Source organism: Chlorocebus sabaeus, chromosome 28, assembly GCF_047675955.1.
Source record: "Chlorocebus sabaeus isolate Y175 chromosome 28, mChlSab1.0.hap1, whole genome shotgun sequence".
In the NCBI taxonomy this organism is placed as follows: Eukaryota; Metazoa; Chordata; class Mammalia; order Primates; family Cercopithecidae; genus Chlorocebus; species Chlorocebus sabaeus.
The window spans coordinates 15,336,990-15,353,372 of record NC_132931.1 but is presented as its reverse complement, the minus strand read 5'-3'; the positions used below and the strand labels follow the sequence as shown (position 1 = coordinate 15,353,372).

The 16,383-nt window shown below is 52.8% G+C and overlaps 1 protein-coding gene across 4 annotated transcripts in view; it reads left to right on the top strand.

Moving 5' to 3' along the window:
• Positions 1-16,039, top strand: part of DAGLB (diacylglycerol lipase beta) — a 39,084-nt gene extending 23,045 nt beyond the window's left edge. For all 4 annotated transcript variants that reach the window (XM_008018734.3, XM_008018732.3, XM_008018736.3 and 1 more), the window contains 8 exons: positions 793-876; positions 4,084-4,161; positions 8,268-8,348; positions 8,434-8,561; positions 12,611-12,679; positions 12,761-12,833; positions 14,792-15,039; positions 15,129-16,039. In XM_008018734.3, coding sequence (XP_008016925.1) covers positions 793-876; positions 4,084-4,161; positions 8,268-8,348; positions 8,434-8,561; positions 12,611-12,679; positions 12,761-12,833; positions 14,792-15,039; positions 15,129-15,327 — 960 coding nt within the window. In that variant the 3' untranslated portion in view covers positions 15,328-16,039. The remainder of the gene's footprint in view (positions 1-792; positions 877-4,083; positions 4,162-8,267; positions 8,349-8,433; positions 8,562-12,610; positions 12,680-12,760; positions 12,834-14,791; positions 15,040-15,128) is intronic.
• The last annotated feature ends 344 nt before the right edge of the window (positions 16,040-16,383 follow it).

Genomic DNA, 16,383 nt, shown 5'->3' with positions numbered 1-16,383 from the left:
TCAGTAGTGTAGCGCAGCGGGTCTGGCACTCTGGGGGGGTCACCGTCACCTGGGGAGAAGCTGCAAAAGCCAGCGGTGGGCTGGGCACAGCAGCTCACACCTGTAATCCCAGCACTTCGAGAGGCCAAGGTAGGCGGATCACAAGGTCAGGAGTTCAAGACCAGCCTGGCCAATATGGTGAAGCCCCATCTCTACTAAAAATACAAAAATTAGCTGGGCGTGGTGGCGGGCACCTGTAGTCCCCGCTGGTCGAGAGGCTGAGGCAAGAGAATCACTTGAATCCAGGAGGCGGAGGTTGCAGTGAGCCGAGATTGCGCATTTGCACTCCAGCCTGGGCGACAGAGCGAGACTGTGTCTCGAGAAAAAGCCAGCTGTGTGTGGCTGCAGTGCTGTGTGCCCAGTGTGGCTCGGTGTCTCTCCAGGTGATTCCCACACACACAGCCGCGGGCGCCTGCTGGTGCAGATGGGCGGCTCTCACACTTCGCTGCCCAAAAGAACCTCTCGAGGAGCTTTTAAAACTGCTAAAGTCCAGGCTGCACCCTGGGTCAGTTAAATCCCAGTCTCTGGGGAGGTCAGAGAGAGGCTAAGAAAACGAAGATCCTTTTTCCTGTCAAGCAGCGTGGTTTATGAAGGCCAGTCCTGGCCAGAGCGGGTCCCGCTGTGTAGTGAGCATGAGTGGAGAGAGGCGGCGTCCCCTCCTCTGTGCCGCAGGAACTGGGCCGTCACCACAGACACTGCAGGGCTCTGACTTCTTCACTGCTGAGGCTCCATGCTTGTTTCTTGCTCCTGCAGGTTTACGAGCTGCCGTTTATAGTGGCTCTGGATCATAGGAAAGAGTCTGTTGTCGTCGCCGTGAGGGGGACCATGTCTCTGCAGGTAATGTTGGAACTTGACTTTCCAGCCCTGGGAGTGGGCTGTAGGGGCGGGAGCACACAGATGCTCGGCTGGGGAAAACCGTCAGTAACCGCATGAGACGTGGGAAAACGCTGAGGACAGAAAATGAGGATGTGAGCCCAGGGTTGGGCAATACTCCCTTTGCAAAAAGGGATGAAGCTGTTTTGTCTTCACTGAGAATTGTCAGCAGCAGAGCGGCTGGCAGGTTGACCCCCCGCCACGGGAGCTCCAGGAGGGCACCTGCTTGGCCCCCCCTTGCCTATCTTCCCTGTGCCCAGCCAGGCCCCACACCCGGGAGCCCTCCTGTGGAATTCCTGCACCAGAGCCAGATGGCGGCAGAGAGTCACGCCTCCGGCCACCAGCCCTGCTGCAAGCTCCGGGTTTGGGTCCTCATACCCCTCGTGGCCTGCCATTCTCCAGGTGCAGCCAGGACTGCCTACATCCATCCCCAGCCCGTGGCCCCTCTTCTGTCTTCCTCAGCCCATCCTCCTGTGCCCCTTGGAGATGCCAGGCGACGCTTTCCTTGTCGAAGCTTTCTTCTCTCCATTCCGGTTTCCTCCTGGCCACTCCTCACTCTCACTTCCCGTTCTTCTCTGCTGACCCAGAAAATGTGTTGAGACTCCAGAGCCTGTGCGCTCGGCCCTCTTCTGCTCCCGACTGGCTCTGCGGCAGCCTCCCAGGTCCAGGGCCAGGACCCCAAACCTGCATCTTCAGGAGCCATCTGGCTCTCCCGGGAGGCACCAGAGAAGCCACACTCCTCACAGGGCTGCTCCTCCCAGAGGATGCTCTGTTCATGTCAGCTCTGCCAGCGTCTCCCTGTTGCCCATTTAAGAAGCAGTGGCACCTGTAATCCCAGCACTTTGGGAGGCTGAGGTGGGTGGATCAGGAGGTCAAGAGATTGAGACCATCCTGGCCAACATGGTGAAACCCCGTCCCTACTAAAAATACAAAAAATTAGCCGGGCGTGGTGGCAGGTGCCTGTAGTCCCAGCTACTCAGGAGGCTGAGGCAGGAGAATCACTTGAACCAGGGAGGCGGAGCTTGTAGTGAGCTGAGATCGCACCACTGCCCTCCAGCCTGGAGACAGAGCAAGACTCAGTCTCAACAACAACAAAAAATTAGCTGGGTATGGTGCCGGCGCCTATAATCCCAGCTGTTTGGGAGGCTGAGGCAGGAGAATTGCTTGAACCCGGGAGGTGGAGGTTGCAGTGAGCTGAGATTGCGCCACTGAACTCCAGCCTGGCCAACAGGGCAAGACTCCATCTCGAAACTAAAGAAGCAGTGGCGTCATCTGTGGCTTCTGTGCGCCCTGTCTGCTGCGTGTGAGGTTCCTGCCCCACCTGTGTGGCCCTCTCTCCATTTCCAGCGCTGTGGCCCCACTTCTGGCCCCAGTCCTCTAGCGTCCCATCTCTATCCCTGTCTAGTCTCTCTTCTCCACAGTCTGTTTGATTGTTTGTTTCTGAGACAGGATCTTGCTCTGTTGCCCAGGGTAGAGTACGATGGTACAATCAGCTCACTGCAGCCTCCACCTCTTGGGCTCGAGTGATCCTTCTGCCTCAGCCTCTCAAGTAGCTGGGACTACAGGCATGTGCCACTACACCCGGCTATTTTTTCTATTTTCGTAGAGACAGGATCTCACTATGTTGCCCAGGCTGGTCTCGACCTCCTGGACTGTAGCCATCCACTCACCTCAGCGTCTGTCCATTGTCCTGTCCACCGAGGACTCACTCTAGAACACGGGTCGGATCTTACCGTCCTGCTCGGAAACCTCCAGTGGCTTCCCATTGCCTTTATTGATGTGTCTTTAAATTTTCTTTTTTTAATTCTAACTTGTACTTTAGATTCAGAGGGTACATGTGCAGGTTTGTAGCTGGGTATACCAGGTGATGCTGAGGTTTGGGGTGCTGTTGATGCTGTCTCCCAGGTACTGAGCACAGTACCCAGTGCTTAGGTTTTCAGCCCTTCCCCCCCCCCCTCTAGTGGCCTCGGTGTCTATTTTCCCCTTTGTGTCCATGAAAACCCAGTATTGAGCTTCCACTGTCACATCAGACCATGTGGTGTTTGCTTTTCTGTGTCTGCGTTAATTTGCCGAGGACGATGGCCCGCAGCTGCCTCGGTTGCTGCAGAGGACGTGATTTCATGCTTTTCTGTGACTGGGCCCACTGCCTTTAACATCAAGTTTCTGTTTCTTTCTTTTTTTTTTTCAGACAGAGTTTCACTCTGTCACCCAGGCTGGAGTGCAGTGGTGTGATCTCAGCTCACCGCAACCTCTGCCTCCCGGGTTCAAGCGATTCTCCTGCCTCAGCCTCCTGAGTAGCTGGGACTACAGGCACCCGCCACCATGCCCGGCTCATTTTGTATTTTTAGTAGAGATGGGGTTTCTGTTGGTCAGGCTGGTCTTGAACTCCCCACCTCAAATGATCTGCGCACCTCGGCCTCCCAAAGTGCTGGGATTCCAGGCGTGAGCCACCAGGCCTGGCACGTTTGTGTTTCTTATCACAGCTCTGGGTGCTTTACCCAGCAGCCTTCCCCCTGCCCACTCTGCAGCCTGGACACTGGTGCCGGGGCCTCCAGCCCAGCCGCACAGCACTCACCTGTGGACCTTTTCAAATAGGGCTGGTGTGGAGCCGCAACCAGGGCCCCAGCCAGTGGTCCCGCTGCCCCTGTGGGGAGGATGCGCCTGTCCTCTCTGCTTTCACAACAGCTTCTTCCTTTGGGTCTGGCTCTGGCGTCACCTCCTCCAAGGAGCCGCCCCTGCCACTAGGCTGTGCCCTGTCCTCTGACTCGGCACCGCCTGGCCCTTGCTGCAGCACTAGTCTGGGCCTCCCCCTCTCCACGGTTTCAGCTGTTAAGGGGCTCCTGAGGACAGGAACCAGGCTTTGTTCAAAACCCTGGTACAGGCTCTGTGCTGCGGAGTCCTTAGAATATATCTGTGTGATGGGGAAGGCGCAGGGTGTGTCTTAGGCACGCTCCATGATCCCCTCCACTCTTCACGCCCAGCCCAGAGCTGGTCGCGCCATCGGGGCCCTCAGGAGCCACCGCTGGGTTTCCCTCCTGAGTCCGGGACTGAACCAGGAGACGGTACCATCCCCGCCATCCTCCATAGAAGTGTCAGGAGCAGGAACCACCTGTCATTCTCCCCCCTGCCCATCCCAGGCTGATGGCCGCTTCTGCAACGCCCTTTTTACAGGACGTCCTTACAGACCTGTCAGCGGAGAGCGAGGTGCTGGACGTGGACTGTGAGGTGCAGGACCGCCTGGCACACAAGGTATGAGCGCAGGCTCGTGCGTCTTTCCCGTGAATGCTGACCACACAGCAGATGGGCACCTCGGCCAGGAACTGCACAGACAGCGCTGCCCGTTCCTCCTGCGCTGATTCTCACAGCCGCCCTGGGAGGTTGTGGGATTTTGTTTGTTCTAAGAGAGAGAAGCCTGTTCAGAGAGAGCGAGCACCTTGCCTGAAGTCGCATGGCTACTGGAATAAGTACCAGGTTGGGCGTTTGAGCCCAGCTCTGTGGCTTTTCCTTCTCTCTTTGTGTGTTTGCTGAGAGGCAGTCTCCCTGTGTTGCCCAGGCTGGTCTTGAACTACTGGGCTCAAGTTGTCCTCCTGCCTCAGCCTCCCAGAGTGTTGGGATTACGGGCGTGAGCCACCACACCCAGCTGCCTCTGAATTATTTCAAGTAGTACATTCTTATGGTGAAGAAAAGCTTCATCACGACTCAGAGCAGCAGAGAGCGAGCACCAGGCCCTCAGGAGGCAGGCCACCCTGCTGGCACTCTGCCGGGTCATTCACACATTCTCTGTGCAGATGGCAGATGTCACGGTGCCAAGTTCACAGTTTCACACTCACTGTGCTATGCGTGTGAGGCTGCCTCAGCTCCTCCCAAAGGAATGGAAACCCCCCCGCCCAGAGAAGAGGGGCGGGGTTTCTAGTTTTGGGGGTTTTCTGTAACTGTGGTGAGATGTTCCTGAAACACATTGGTCAGTGTCACTGTTTGTTGGTGGTTAGTGCACAGTTCTGGGCATTCAGCGCGTTCACAGTGCCGTGTGCCCATGTCCAGTCCCAGCACCCCAAGCACAAGCTCTGAACCTATCACCACTGACTTCCCCTTCCTCCCTTCCACGGCCTCTGGGAACCTCTGTTCTACTTTGTCTCTATAAGTCGTCTCTTCTGGGAACCTCACAGAAGTGGAATCGAACATTATTTGTCCTTTTGTCATTGGCCTATTTCTTTCTTTCTTTCTTTGAGATGGAGTCTTGCTCTGTTGGCCAGGCTGGAATACAGTGGCGCCATCTCGGCTCACTACAACCTCCGCCTCCTGGGTTCAAGCCATTCTCCTGCCTCAGCCTCCCCAGCAGCTGGGACTACAGGTGCCCGCCAGCACACCTAGCTGATTTTTGTATTTTTAGTAGAGATGAGGTTTCACCATGTTGGCCAGGATGGTCTCGATCTCTTGACCTCATGATCTGCCCGTCTCAGCCTCCCAAATTGCTGAGATTACAGGCTTGAGCCACTGCGCCCGGACTGTTTTTGTTTTTGAGACAGGGTCTTGCTCTGTCACCCAGGCTAGAGTGCAATGGTGTAATCATAGCTCACTGCAGCCTCCATCTCCCAGGCTCAAGTGATCTTCCCACCTCAGCCTCCCAAGTAGCTGGGATTACAGGCGTGTGCCACCATGCCTGGCTAATTTTTTACTTTGTATTTTGTAGAGATGGGGGTCTCACTATGTTGCCCAGGCTGGTCTTGAACTCCTGGCTCAAGCAGTCCTCTTGCCTCAGCCTCCCAAAGTTCTGGGATTGCAGGTGTGAGCCACCACGCCCGGCCCTTTGCTGTCTTTTTTGTATGCCAGTTCACAAAAGACTCCAGTTTGACTGTTCCTGGGTGTGTGTGAGGAAAGGAGGAACTGTAAGCCTTAGTACAGAGATGCCCCAGAAACCCATCAGGGGCCAAGGGGCTTGGCCTGGGTGGATCTGCTCAGGCAAAGGCTTTACATGACCACAAGCTGAGGACCCCCGGCCTGGCTGGCAGCTGAGGCCCCCGCGTGCTGTGTTTGTATTTTAGTGACAGTTTGTCCCTTGGGTCAGGAAGGCTGCCTGTCCTGTGTTCTTGGCTTCATTAGTGCCAAGTCGCGCTGAGTTTGGCTCCGACGCTGTCCACAGTAATCAGACTCCAAATCTGCGCGGCCGAAAGGGCCTTGGCGTTTTGTTGTTGGAAGTGCGCCGGGGAGGCTCGCCGGCAGCGGCTTACTCCGCATCATGCTGGGCTCTGCCTGCCCGGCGCCAGCCACACAGTAGGTGCCCAGTGAGTGTCGCCTGCAGTTGACTGCATCCCGCCGTCGCAAGAGAGAGAAAGGGCATCTGGGGATTTGTTAAGAAGTGCCATCAGGGCCGGGCGCCGTGGCTCACGCCTGTAATCCCAGCACTTTGGGAGGCCGAGACGGGCGGATCACGAGGTCAGGAGATGGAGACCATCCTGGCTAACACGGTGAAACCCCGTCTCTACTAAAAATACAAAAAATTAGCCGGGTGAGGTGGTGGGCGCCTGTAATCCCAGCTACTGGCTGGGAGAATAGCCTGAACCCGGGAGGCAGAGCTTGCAGTGAGCCGAGATGGCACCACTGCACTCCAGCCTGGGCGACAGAGCGAGATTCCGTCTCACAAAAAAAAAGAAACTTGTAGTTGCATTAGAGATGATGCAAAACAGTCTCCCATCTTTTGTGGGATTTCCTCCACCCCATCCTGTTAGAATAGAAGCTTCATGGGACGGGGCCAGGCCCACTTTTCTTCAGGCCCAGCACAGGAGCACGGTGAGAAAGCATTTTGAAGATATTTCTCATTGATGGGGCCGTTTCCCTGGCACTGCTTTTCTTTTTTAAAAATATTTTGAGGGCTTAACTGCATGTAGGGAATGGCTTTATTTTTTTCTTTTATTATTTTTATGATGATTTTTTTCAGAAACAGTCTCACTGTGCCACCCAAGCTGGAGTGCAGTGGGGCATAGTTCGCTGTAACCTTGAACTCCTGGGCTCAAGTGATCCTCCTGCCTCAGCCTCCCAAAGTGTTGGGATTACAGGCATGAGCCACCACATCCAGCCAACTGCTTAATTTTCAAGAAGCCTGTTTCAGAGGACAGATGTATATGTTAGAAAATTTTAAATTTTTGCTGGACACAGTGGCTCATGCCTGTAATCCCACTACTTTGGGAGGCTGAGGCGGGCGGATCATGAGGTCAGGAGTTTGAGACTAGCCTGGCCAATATGGTGAAACCCCGTCTCTACTAAAAATACAAAAATTAGCTGGATGTGGTGGCATGCACCTGTAATCCCAGTTACTCAGGAGGCTGAGGCAGGAGCATCGCTTGAACCTGAGAGGCAGAGGATGCAGTGAGCCGAGATCACACCACTGCACTCCAGCCTGGCCGACAGAGCGAGACTCTGTCATTCATTCATTCATTCATAAATAAATAAAATTTTATTTATTTTTTGAAGTTAAAGCCAAACCTAACTGCCCCAAAACTCACTTAGTTTTACCTTTGCCGGAACAGTGGATGCTTATCAGCTTGTTTGATTCAGAACTTTATGAATTTTGTTGTTTTAGAGAAATGGGGTCTTGCTACATTGCCCAGGCTGGTCTCAACCTCATGGGCTCAAGTTATCCTCCTGCCTCAGCCTCCCAAATAGCTAGGATTGCAGGTGTGAGCCACTTGGCCCAGCTCTAGAACTTTATGTTTAAATGTCATTTAAAAAGTGTAAATCTGACCAGCCATAGGAACTTGGCTGAAGTGAATTGTGGTATGTTCACACAGCACAAAACGGTGTAGCTACAGACAAAGCCACAGAAATGTATCTGTGGAAAGATGTTTGGTTGTTTTTGGGTTTTTTTAGGGTGGGACAGGGTCTTACTGTGCTGCCCAGTGGTGCAGTCATGACTCACAGCAGCCTGAATTTTCTGTGCTCAAGCGATCCTCCCACCTCAGTCTCCTGAGGAGCTGGACTATAGGCGCTCGCCACTAAGCCCGGTTATTTTTTTTTTTTATTTTTATTTTTTGAGTAGAGACAGGATCCAGGCTGGTCTTGTATTTTTATATTAGTAGAGACTGTGTTGCCCAAGCTGGTCTTGAACTTCTGGGCTCAAGTGATCCTCCTGCCTTGACCTCCCAAAGTGCTGGGATTACAGGCATGAAGCACCGTGCTTCATGTCAGACTCTGTGCAAGGGGCCAGGAGCACAGCCATGCACCATGGATGTGGCTGCTGAGCCTGTGATCTCAGATCCCGGGAGAGACTCACACGTCAGTGCACAGCGTCATCCCATCTCGAGTCTCCCCTGGGCCTGCCTTGTCTGAGGATTAACTACCTTCTTTGTCTGTGTTTTTAGGGTATTTCTCAAGCTGCCAGATACGTTTACCGACGACTCATCAATGACGGGATTTTGAGCCAAGCCTTCAGCATTGCTCCTGTGAGATCTTAGTTAACTTTCTTAACTTCTCCTCTCTGGAGCTGTTGTTTTTACCCTTCGCCTCATTCTGCTGTCTGTCCTCTAGGAGTACCGGCTGGTCATCGTGGGCCACAGCCTTGGGGGTGGGGCGGCCGCCCTGCTGGCCACCATGCTCCGAGCCGCCTACCCGCAGGTCAGGTGCTACGCCTTCTCCCCGCCTCGGGGGCTGTGGAGGTGAGCCTTTGTTTTCCTGCTCTGACAGCTTGCTACTTAGTGTCACGCGGTCAAGACTCATCTTTTTTTTTTTTTTCTTTTTTCCCCCGAGATGGAGTCTCGCTCTCAGTGGCATGATCCACCTCCCAGGTTCAAGCCGTTCTTCTGCCTCAGCCTCCCGAGTAGCTGGGACTACAGGTGCACGCCACCATGCTGGCTAATTTTTGTATTTTTAGTAGAGATGGGGTTTCACCATGTTGGTCAGGCTGGTCTCTAACCCCTGACCTCGTGTTCCACTGCCTTGGCCTCCCAAAGTGCTGGGATTACAGTCTTGGCCACTGCGCCAGGCCAAGACTCCTCTTTTATTCATCACCTAATTACAATTTTTCATCCACAAGAGAGATTTGTGGTTTTTGTTTTGTTTTGTTTTTTGAGACGGAGTCTCGCTGTCTCCCAGGCTAGAGTCAGTGGCACGAGCCTGGCTCACTGCAAGCTCCACCTCCCGAGTTCAAGCAAGTCTCCTGCCTCAGCCTTCTGAGTAGCTGGGATTACACTTGCGTGCCACGACACCCGGCTAATTTCTGTATTTTCAGTAGTGGCGGGGTTTCGCCATGTTGGCCAGGCTGGTCTCGAACTCCTGACCTCAAGTGATCCGCCTGCCTCGGCCTCCCAAAGTGCAGGGATTACAGGCATAAGCCACCGCACCCAGCTGAGGTTTGTTTTGAAGCACTGTTTCACAGAAGAAAGTCTGTGTAGCCTTTCTTAGACCTGTCTGACCATACCTTTAATTTCCTAAAGGATTTCATTCTGAGAGTCTTTTTTCAAACAGACTTTATTTTTTAGAGCAGTTTTAGGTTGACAGCAAAACTGAGCAGAAGGTTGTAGGGACTTCTCCTACCCTCCCTCCCCATAAGCATGCACAGCCTCCCCCATTCTCACAGCCCTGGCAGAGGGCGGCTGCTGACATCCATCCGCCTGGTGGGTCGTCCAGAGCCCAGTGTGCTGAGCGGTCCTTCTCGGGGGGCATATGCTGTGGGCGGTGTGGACATGTTTAAAGACATTTTTATGAGTTTGAAAAGTACTCTATTTTATTTTATTTTTTTGAGACGGAGTCTCACTCCAGGCTGGAGTGCAGTGGCCAGATCTCAGCTCACCGCAAGCTCCGCCTCCCAGGTTTACGCCATTCTCCTGTCTCAGCCTCCTCCCGAGTAGCTGGGACTACAGGTACCCACCACCATGCCCAGCTAATTTTTTGTATTTTTTAGTAGAGACAGGGTTTCACTGTGTTAGCCAGGATGGTCTCTATCTCCTGACCTCGTGATCCGCCCACCTCGGCCTCCCAAAGTGGTGGGATTACAGGCATGAGCCACCGCGCCCAGCTGAAAAGTACATTTTTTTGCTGATTCAGCATACTGACGGTTCTGTGTAACCTTTTGCCGTGATTATAAAGGAAAATTATACCACTTTATTTCATTGAAATGAAATAAAGGGCCAGGCATGGTGGCTCATGCCTGTAATCCCGGCCCTTTGGAATGATTAAAAAGTAAGTACGTAAAGAACAAAAAGAGCTTTTCTTTGCGTATTTGGTTTCTTTGACGTATAGTTCACACAGGAAAAAACGGGAGAATGTATAAATGCTTAAATCTTCCCCTCGATATAGCAGTGTTCAGAGTAATGAATTGTTACCTAGCAGTCTACAGAGGCAGACATTAATTCTTTTAAAACTTAAACTTCGGTCGTCTGTTTTCTTCCTGTCTTTTTTTTTATTGACACAGGGTCTTGTTCTGTCTCCCAGGCTGGAGTGCAGTGGCACAGTCATGGCTCACTGTAGCCTCTGCCTCCTTGCTTAGGTGATCTTCGGGCCTCAGCCTCCCAAGTAGCTGGGACCACAGGCGTACACCACCACGTCCAGCTAGTTTTTGTAAGGAACAGGGTCTTGCTATGTTGCCCAGGCTGGCCTTGAACTCCTGGGCTCACGTGATCCTCCTGCCTCAGCTACAAAGTGCTGGGATTAAAGGTATTGAGCCACTGTGCCTGGCCTCATGTTCTTGCTTTCTGGTACAACAGAGTATTCTCAAGTTTTGGGCTTGAAATGAGCAATTTTTTTTTTTTTCCCCGTTGTCCATATCTGGAAGCAACCATTTCTCCAAGGAATATTGGTTCCTTTTAGTGGGAAATGGTATTTCTGAACTGAAATCTGGGCACTGGTGGTTCTCATTACCACAGGGCTGGTCATAATTCCCAGGCCTTTTTATTGGAAAGAGGTAGGAAAGGCTTTTGTTACACCAAAGAGAAAATGTAATCATAGTGTGTAGTGATACTTAAAGATCAGGAGGCTGGGCATGGTGGCTCACACCTGTAATCCCATCACTTTGGGAGGCTGAGGCAGGAAGATCACCTGAGCCCAGGAGATTGAGACTAGCCTGGGCAACATAGAAAGACCCCGTTCCTTGCAAAAATTAGCTGGACATGGTGACACGTGCCTGTGGTCCCAGCTATTCAGGAGGCTGAGGCAGTAGGATTGCCTGAACCCAGGACGAAGAGGTTGCAGTGAGCCGAGATTGCGCCACTGTACTCCAGCCTGGGTTACAGAGCAAGACTCTGTCTCCAAAAAAAAAAAAAAAAATTAACGATCAGGGTTTTTACCTGTACCAAATAGTTGTACATTGTTTTCACTGAAACTCTGTGTCTTTTTTTCTTCTTATCTGAAAAATTTGGTTTCTGTCAACAGTAACCCATTTATTACATGTCCCTCACAATATATGTATATGTAGAGATACACAGATCGCCCTTTCCGAATAGTAATACCAGCATGACATCTAACAGTAGGATGACGGGGGTTTGCCATGTCTGTGCAGTTTGCTCTTTTGCAAAGATATATTCCTGGTAGAGATGTACAGCCAGGTTACTGTGGTTTTTTAAGTCACTTGAAATATTCTTCTGTTTGGTTAATACACTATTAGGTTCATTTGTTTCTTTTAGCTTGTTATTTTAGGGATTGCTTGTTGTTATTTTGTGTCATTTTGTTTCCTAATGATATAAAATTAACAGATTCCAAAGACAACTCAACAAAGCAGGGTGCATTCAGAGAAATCTCATTTCCATCCTTGTTCCCTCAAAAATGTCCTTTCTGGCCAGGTGCGGTGGCTCACGCCTGTAATCCCAGCGCTTTGGGAGGCCAAGGCGGGCGGATCACGAGGTCAGGAGATCGAGACCATCTTGGCTAACGTGGTGAAACCTCGTCTCTACTAAAAATACAAAAACTTAACTGGGTGTGGTGGCGGGCGCCTGTAGTCCCAGCTACTCGGGAGGCTGAGACAAGAGAACAGCATGAACCTGGGAGGCGGAGGTTGCAGTGAGCCGAGGTCGCACCACTGATTCCAGCCTGGGGGAAAGGGGGACAGAGAGCCAGACTCCTCAAAAAAAAAAAAAAAAAAAAAGTCCTTTCTGTCACCCCAGAGGTCGAAGTGTGTGCTGATTTTGACTGGCGTTTCCGTTATGTCCATGGCTGGAAGGAAGCGTGTCTGTGCTCCTCTCCTGTTGGTGAAAGGCTGCACTTGCTCCCTGCTCTTCTGCCTCTAGTGGTGGCTGTTCACTTTCACCACATGTCCTGAGATGACCCCGCAGCGGCACACACAGCCTCCTTCTTCTCCCAGCTGTGCGGGACGGACTATTGTGTGACTCATTGTGAGCTGAAGGCAGCTCTGGGGATGGGTATCTGGAGGCTCCCAGCCTCTGCCGGTGCCCTTCATTTTTGCCAGTGCATCTTTGATGGAGTCTTCCAAGTGCGGTTTCTGGGTCAAAGGACAGATCCATGTGCCTGGTCCACCTTGGTGTCCCGTTTGCAGTTTTAGCCACGGGGCGTCTCTGTCGAACGTATATTGTGGCTTTAGTAGGATCTGGCCAGTCAGTCGCCGTAACTGAAGTTTCCCCTCCCTTCCCTTTAGAGAAGAGAGAACAGAGCTGAGGTCTGGGAAACTAACCCCTCAGTGTCACTGATTTCTTTCGTGGAAGCCCTTGTGGGCAGTGTCGTCGTAAAGCTAACGTCCTCTCCCTGTTTGGAATTTCAGCAAAGCTCTGCATGAATATTCTCAGAGCTTCATCGTGTCGCTCGTCCTGGGGAAGGATGTGATTCCCAGGTAAGCCTCCCTGGTGCTGCGCCCGGGGTGGGGGTTAGGGAGTGCTGGGTCCCAGCCTCAGTGTGCCTCTTTGCTGAACAGGCTCAGTGTGACCAACTTGGAAGATCTGAAGAGAAGAATCTTGCGAGTGGTTGCGCACTGCAATAAACCCAAGGTAAGTGGGTGCCTTGTTGAGAGGGTCTGCAGGACACAGGGCCTGTCCCTAAGATCCTGTGGAGAGCCGGGAGGAATTGCACCCTCAGTGCAGGACACTCCATGCTGTTTCTAGAAGCTCTCCTTCCACCCTCTGGTCAGATTCTGGTCTAGGACTCTGTGATGTTTAAGAAAGCAAATGGGCCGGGCGCAGTGGCTCACGCCTGTAATCCCAGCACTTTGGGAGGCCGAGGTGGGCGGATCATGAGGTCAGGAGATCAAGACCATCCTGGCTAACACGGTGAAACCCCGTCTCTACTAAAAATACAAAAACTTAGCTGGGCGTGATGGCGAGCGCCTGTAATCTCAGCTACTGGGAGGCTGAGGCAGAAGAGTCACTTGAACCTGGGAGGCGGAGGTTGCATGAGCCAAGATTGTACCACTGCACTCCAGCCTGTGGGATACAGTGAGGCTCTCTCTCCAAAAAAAAAAGAAAAGAAACTTAGGTCTGCCGATAGAGATAGATATCCATTGAAAAGTAAAAAAAAAAAAAAAAAAAAAAAAAAATTGAGAGAGAAGACTTACGGCAGAGGGTAGGGACAAGGAGATACAGATATATGAATTTTGACAAAAATTTGAAAATACATATGCCACGTGTGGTTTTGTTTAGTGTGGGTAGAGATGATTTTTATTTATTTAACCCCTTTGTCGCCCAGGCTGGAGTGCAGTAACCAGATCTCAGCTCACTGCAAGCTCCGCCTCCCGGGTTCACGCCATTCTCCTGCCTCAGCCTCCCGAGTAGCTGGGACTACAGGCGCCCGCCACCTCGCCCGGCTAATTGTTTTTGTATTTTTAGTAGAGAGGGGGGTTTCACTGTGTTAGCCAGGATGGTCTCGATCTCCTGACCTCGTGATCCGCCCGTCTCAGCCTCCCAAAGTGCTGGGATTACGGGTTTGAGCCACCGCACCCGGCCAACCCCTTTGTTTTCTGACCTTATGGATTTGTTCCTAATCAGAAAGAAGAAACACAAACTTTTCTCCTTATCAATTACCTCCCCCAGTTTTTTCTTTTTTGAGACAGGGTCTTGCTCTGTCACCCAGGCTGGAGTGCAGCGGCGCCATCTTGGCTCACTGCAGCCTCCCAAGTTCAAGTGCTCCCACCTCAGCCTCCTGAGTAGTTGGGACTACAAGCACTCACCTTTGGCTAATTTTTGTATTTTTTGTAGAGACGGGGTCTCACCATGTCGCCCAGGCTGGTCTGAAACTTCTGGGCTGAAGCAATCCACTTGCCTTGCCTCCCAAAGTGCTGGGATTACAGGTGTGAGCCACTGCTGTGCCCATCCTAAAACTTTTTTTTAGAGATTAGTATCTAGGCCGGGCCCGGTGGCTCATGCCTGTAATCCCAGCACTTTGGGAGGCCCAGGCGGGCAGATCACCTGAGGTCAGGAGTTCTAGACCAGCCTGACCAAAATGGAGAAACCCCGTCTCTACTGAAAATACAAAAAATTAGCCGGGCATGGTGGCAGGAGCCTGTAATGCCAGCTACTCGGGAGGCTGAGGTAGGAGAATCGCTTGAACCAGGGAGGCAGAGATTGTGGTGCCAAGATCGCGCCATTGCACTCCAGCCCGTAGAAATTAGTATCTAATGCCTTTCAGGGAAGGGTAAAACTGATTGGCAGAATTGCCTGAAAATAATTAAGGGAAATGTCCCTCACAGGCTGTATGGCTTGGTTTTTAAATGTTACTCCACGTGCGATGGTTTTACTGCCCACACTCATGATCTGTGACTGGGCACGGACGCTGGTCCTGAGGCTAGGCGGCTGCCACCCAGCACAGCTTGCCGTGTGTCTTTGGTGGAGTCTTCCAAGCGCAGTTTCTGGCTCAACGGGCAGATCCATGTGTCTGGTCTGCCTTGGTGTTTCGGGAGGTCTCGGGTGACAGGGTGAGTGACAGCATTCTACTGCTTGGGTCTCGCCCTCAGTACAAGATCTTGCTGCACGGTTTGTGGTATGAACTGTTCGGAGGGAACCCCAACTTTCCCACGGAGCTGGACGGGGGCGACCAGGAAGTCCTGACACAGCCTCTACTGGGGGAGCAGAGCCTACTGACGCGCTGGTCCCCGGCCTACAGCTTCTCCAGCGACTCCCCACTGGACTCTTCTCCCAAGTACCCGCCGCTCTACCCTCCCGGCAGGATCATCCACCTGCAGGAGGAGGGCGCCTCGGGGCGGTGAGTGCGGCGTGGTGGGCAGGCAGGAGGAGCGCGGGGGTCAGCCCTGGGGCCGCTTGGCGGCTGATGTCTCTCCTTTTCTGCTTCAGGTTTGGCTGCTGCTCTGCTGCTCAGTATAGCGCCAAGTGGTCACACGAAGCGGAATTCAGCAAAATACTCATAGGTCCGAAGATGCTCACAGACCACATGCCAGACATCCTGATGCGGGCCTTGGACAGCCTGGTCTCCGACAGGGCGGCCTGCGTCTCCTGTCCGGCACAGGGGGTCTCCGGGGTGGACGTGGCCTGACCAGGGCTACGGGAAACTGTCCCAGGAATGATGGACTCACGCTTTTGTCCTTAAACTGACCTACCATCCGAGGAACTCCCATGACGCCAAAACAGCGGACGTCCATCAACGGGAATCGGATGGGAACAGAGTTCCATGGTCTCAATGACTGAACGGTTTATGGGAAGTCATTGTGGCCACTGTAGCAGAAGCAGCGAGCACGCTCAGGTGATGGGACTCCTGAGACCCAGCGACCGCGGAGACAGCCTCGGGAAGCCCGGGCCCGCGGATGGATCCCTTGGCTGTCTAAGTACTGCTCCAGGCGTGCTGGAATCCAGGGCCCACCCGGAAGACCGTGAACAGATCCGTAGCCGCCCACCCCCAAGCCAGCCCTTTTCATCCAACTCGGTTTACAGGCGTGGTTTGTTTTTCAAACTAGGCTTCCTGGCTGTGCAAATGGAACTGTTGTGAGGGTGCGGCCTGGGGTCTTCTCCTGGGCGTCACCAAGGGCAGCCCTGAGCTCTAGCTGGGGAGGAAAATGAAACCCAGTCGGGGAAGTGAGTGGAGCCCCTGGCCCCGTCCCTCCGAGCCACAGCTCCCCCGTGCCTGTTCCCACCGCCGTTGTTTCATTGTGTCCGCATCCAGAGTTGCTGATTGAATTCTTGCTACTCTTCTGGCTCTGGGGTCGGCCAGTGGATTCAGGAGTTAAAACAATAAAGCACGCGTCACGATAGTGCCTGTGTGTACAGTCGCGGGCTCTCTTACTGGGGAGTTCCAGGTAGCGCTAATACACTGGGTGGTTGTAGAGCAATGGTGTTTCCAGGTTCTTTTTAAACCTCAGGGTTCTGGCTTCAGATGGAAGACTGCACGAGCACTGACTTCACCCCTCCCACTGGAAGCCCAACAGAATGACAGGAGGGAGATTTCTCCAAAAAGCACAGACCCACAGGATGGGAGAAGACACTCCAACAGTCAGATGACACGCAGTACAGAACCTTAGGCAGGAAGGAAAGACATGAACGGACCCCAGCTTACATGACCCTGGGCAACTGTGAAGTGGGGTTGAGGCAGACAAGA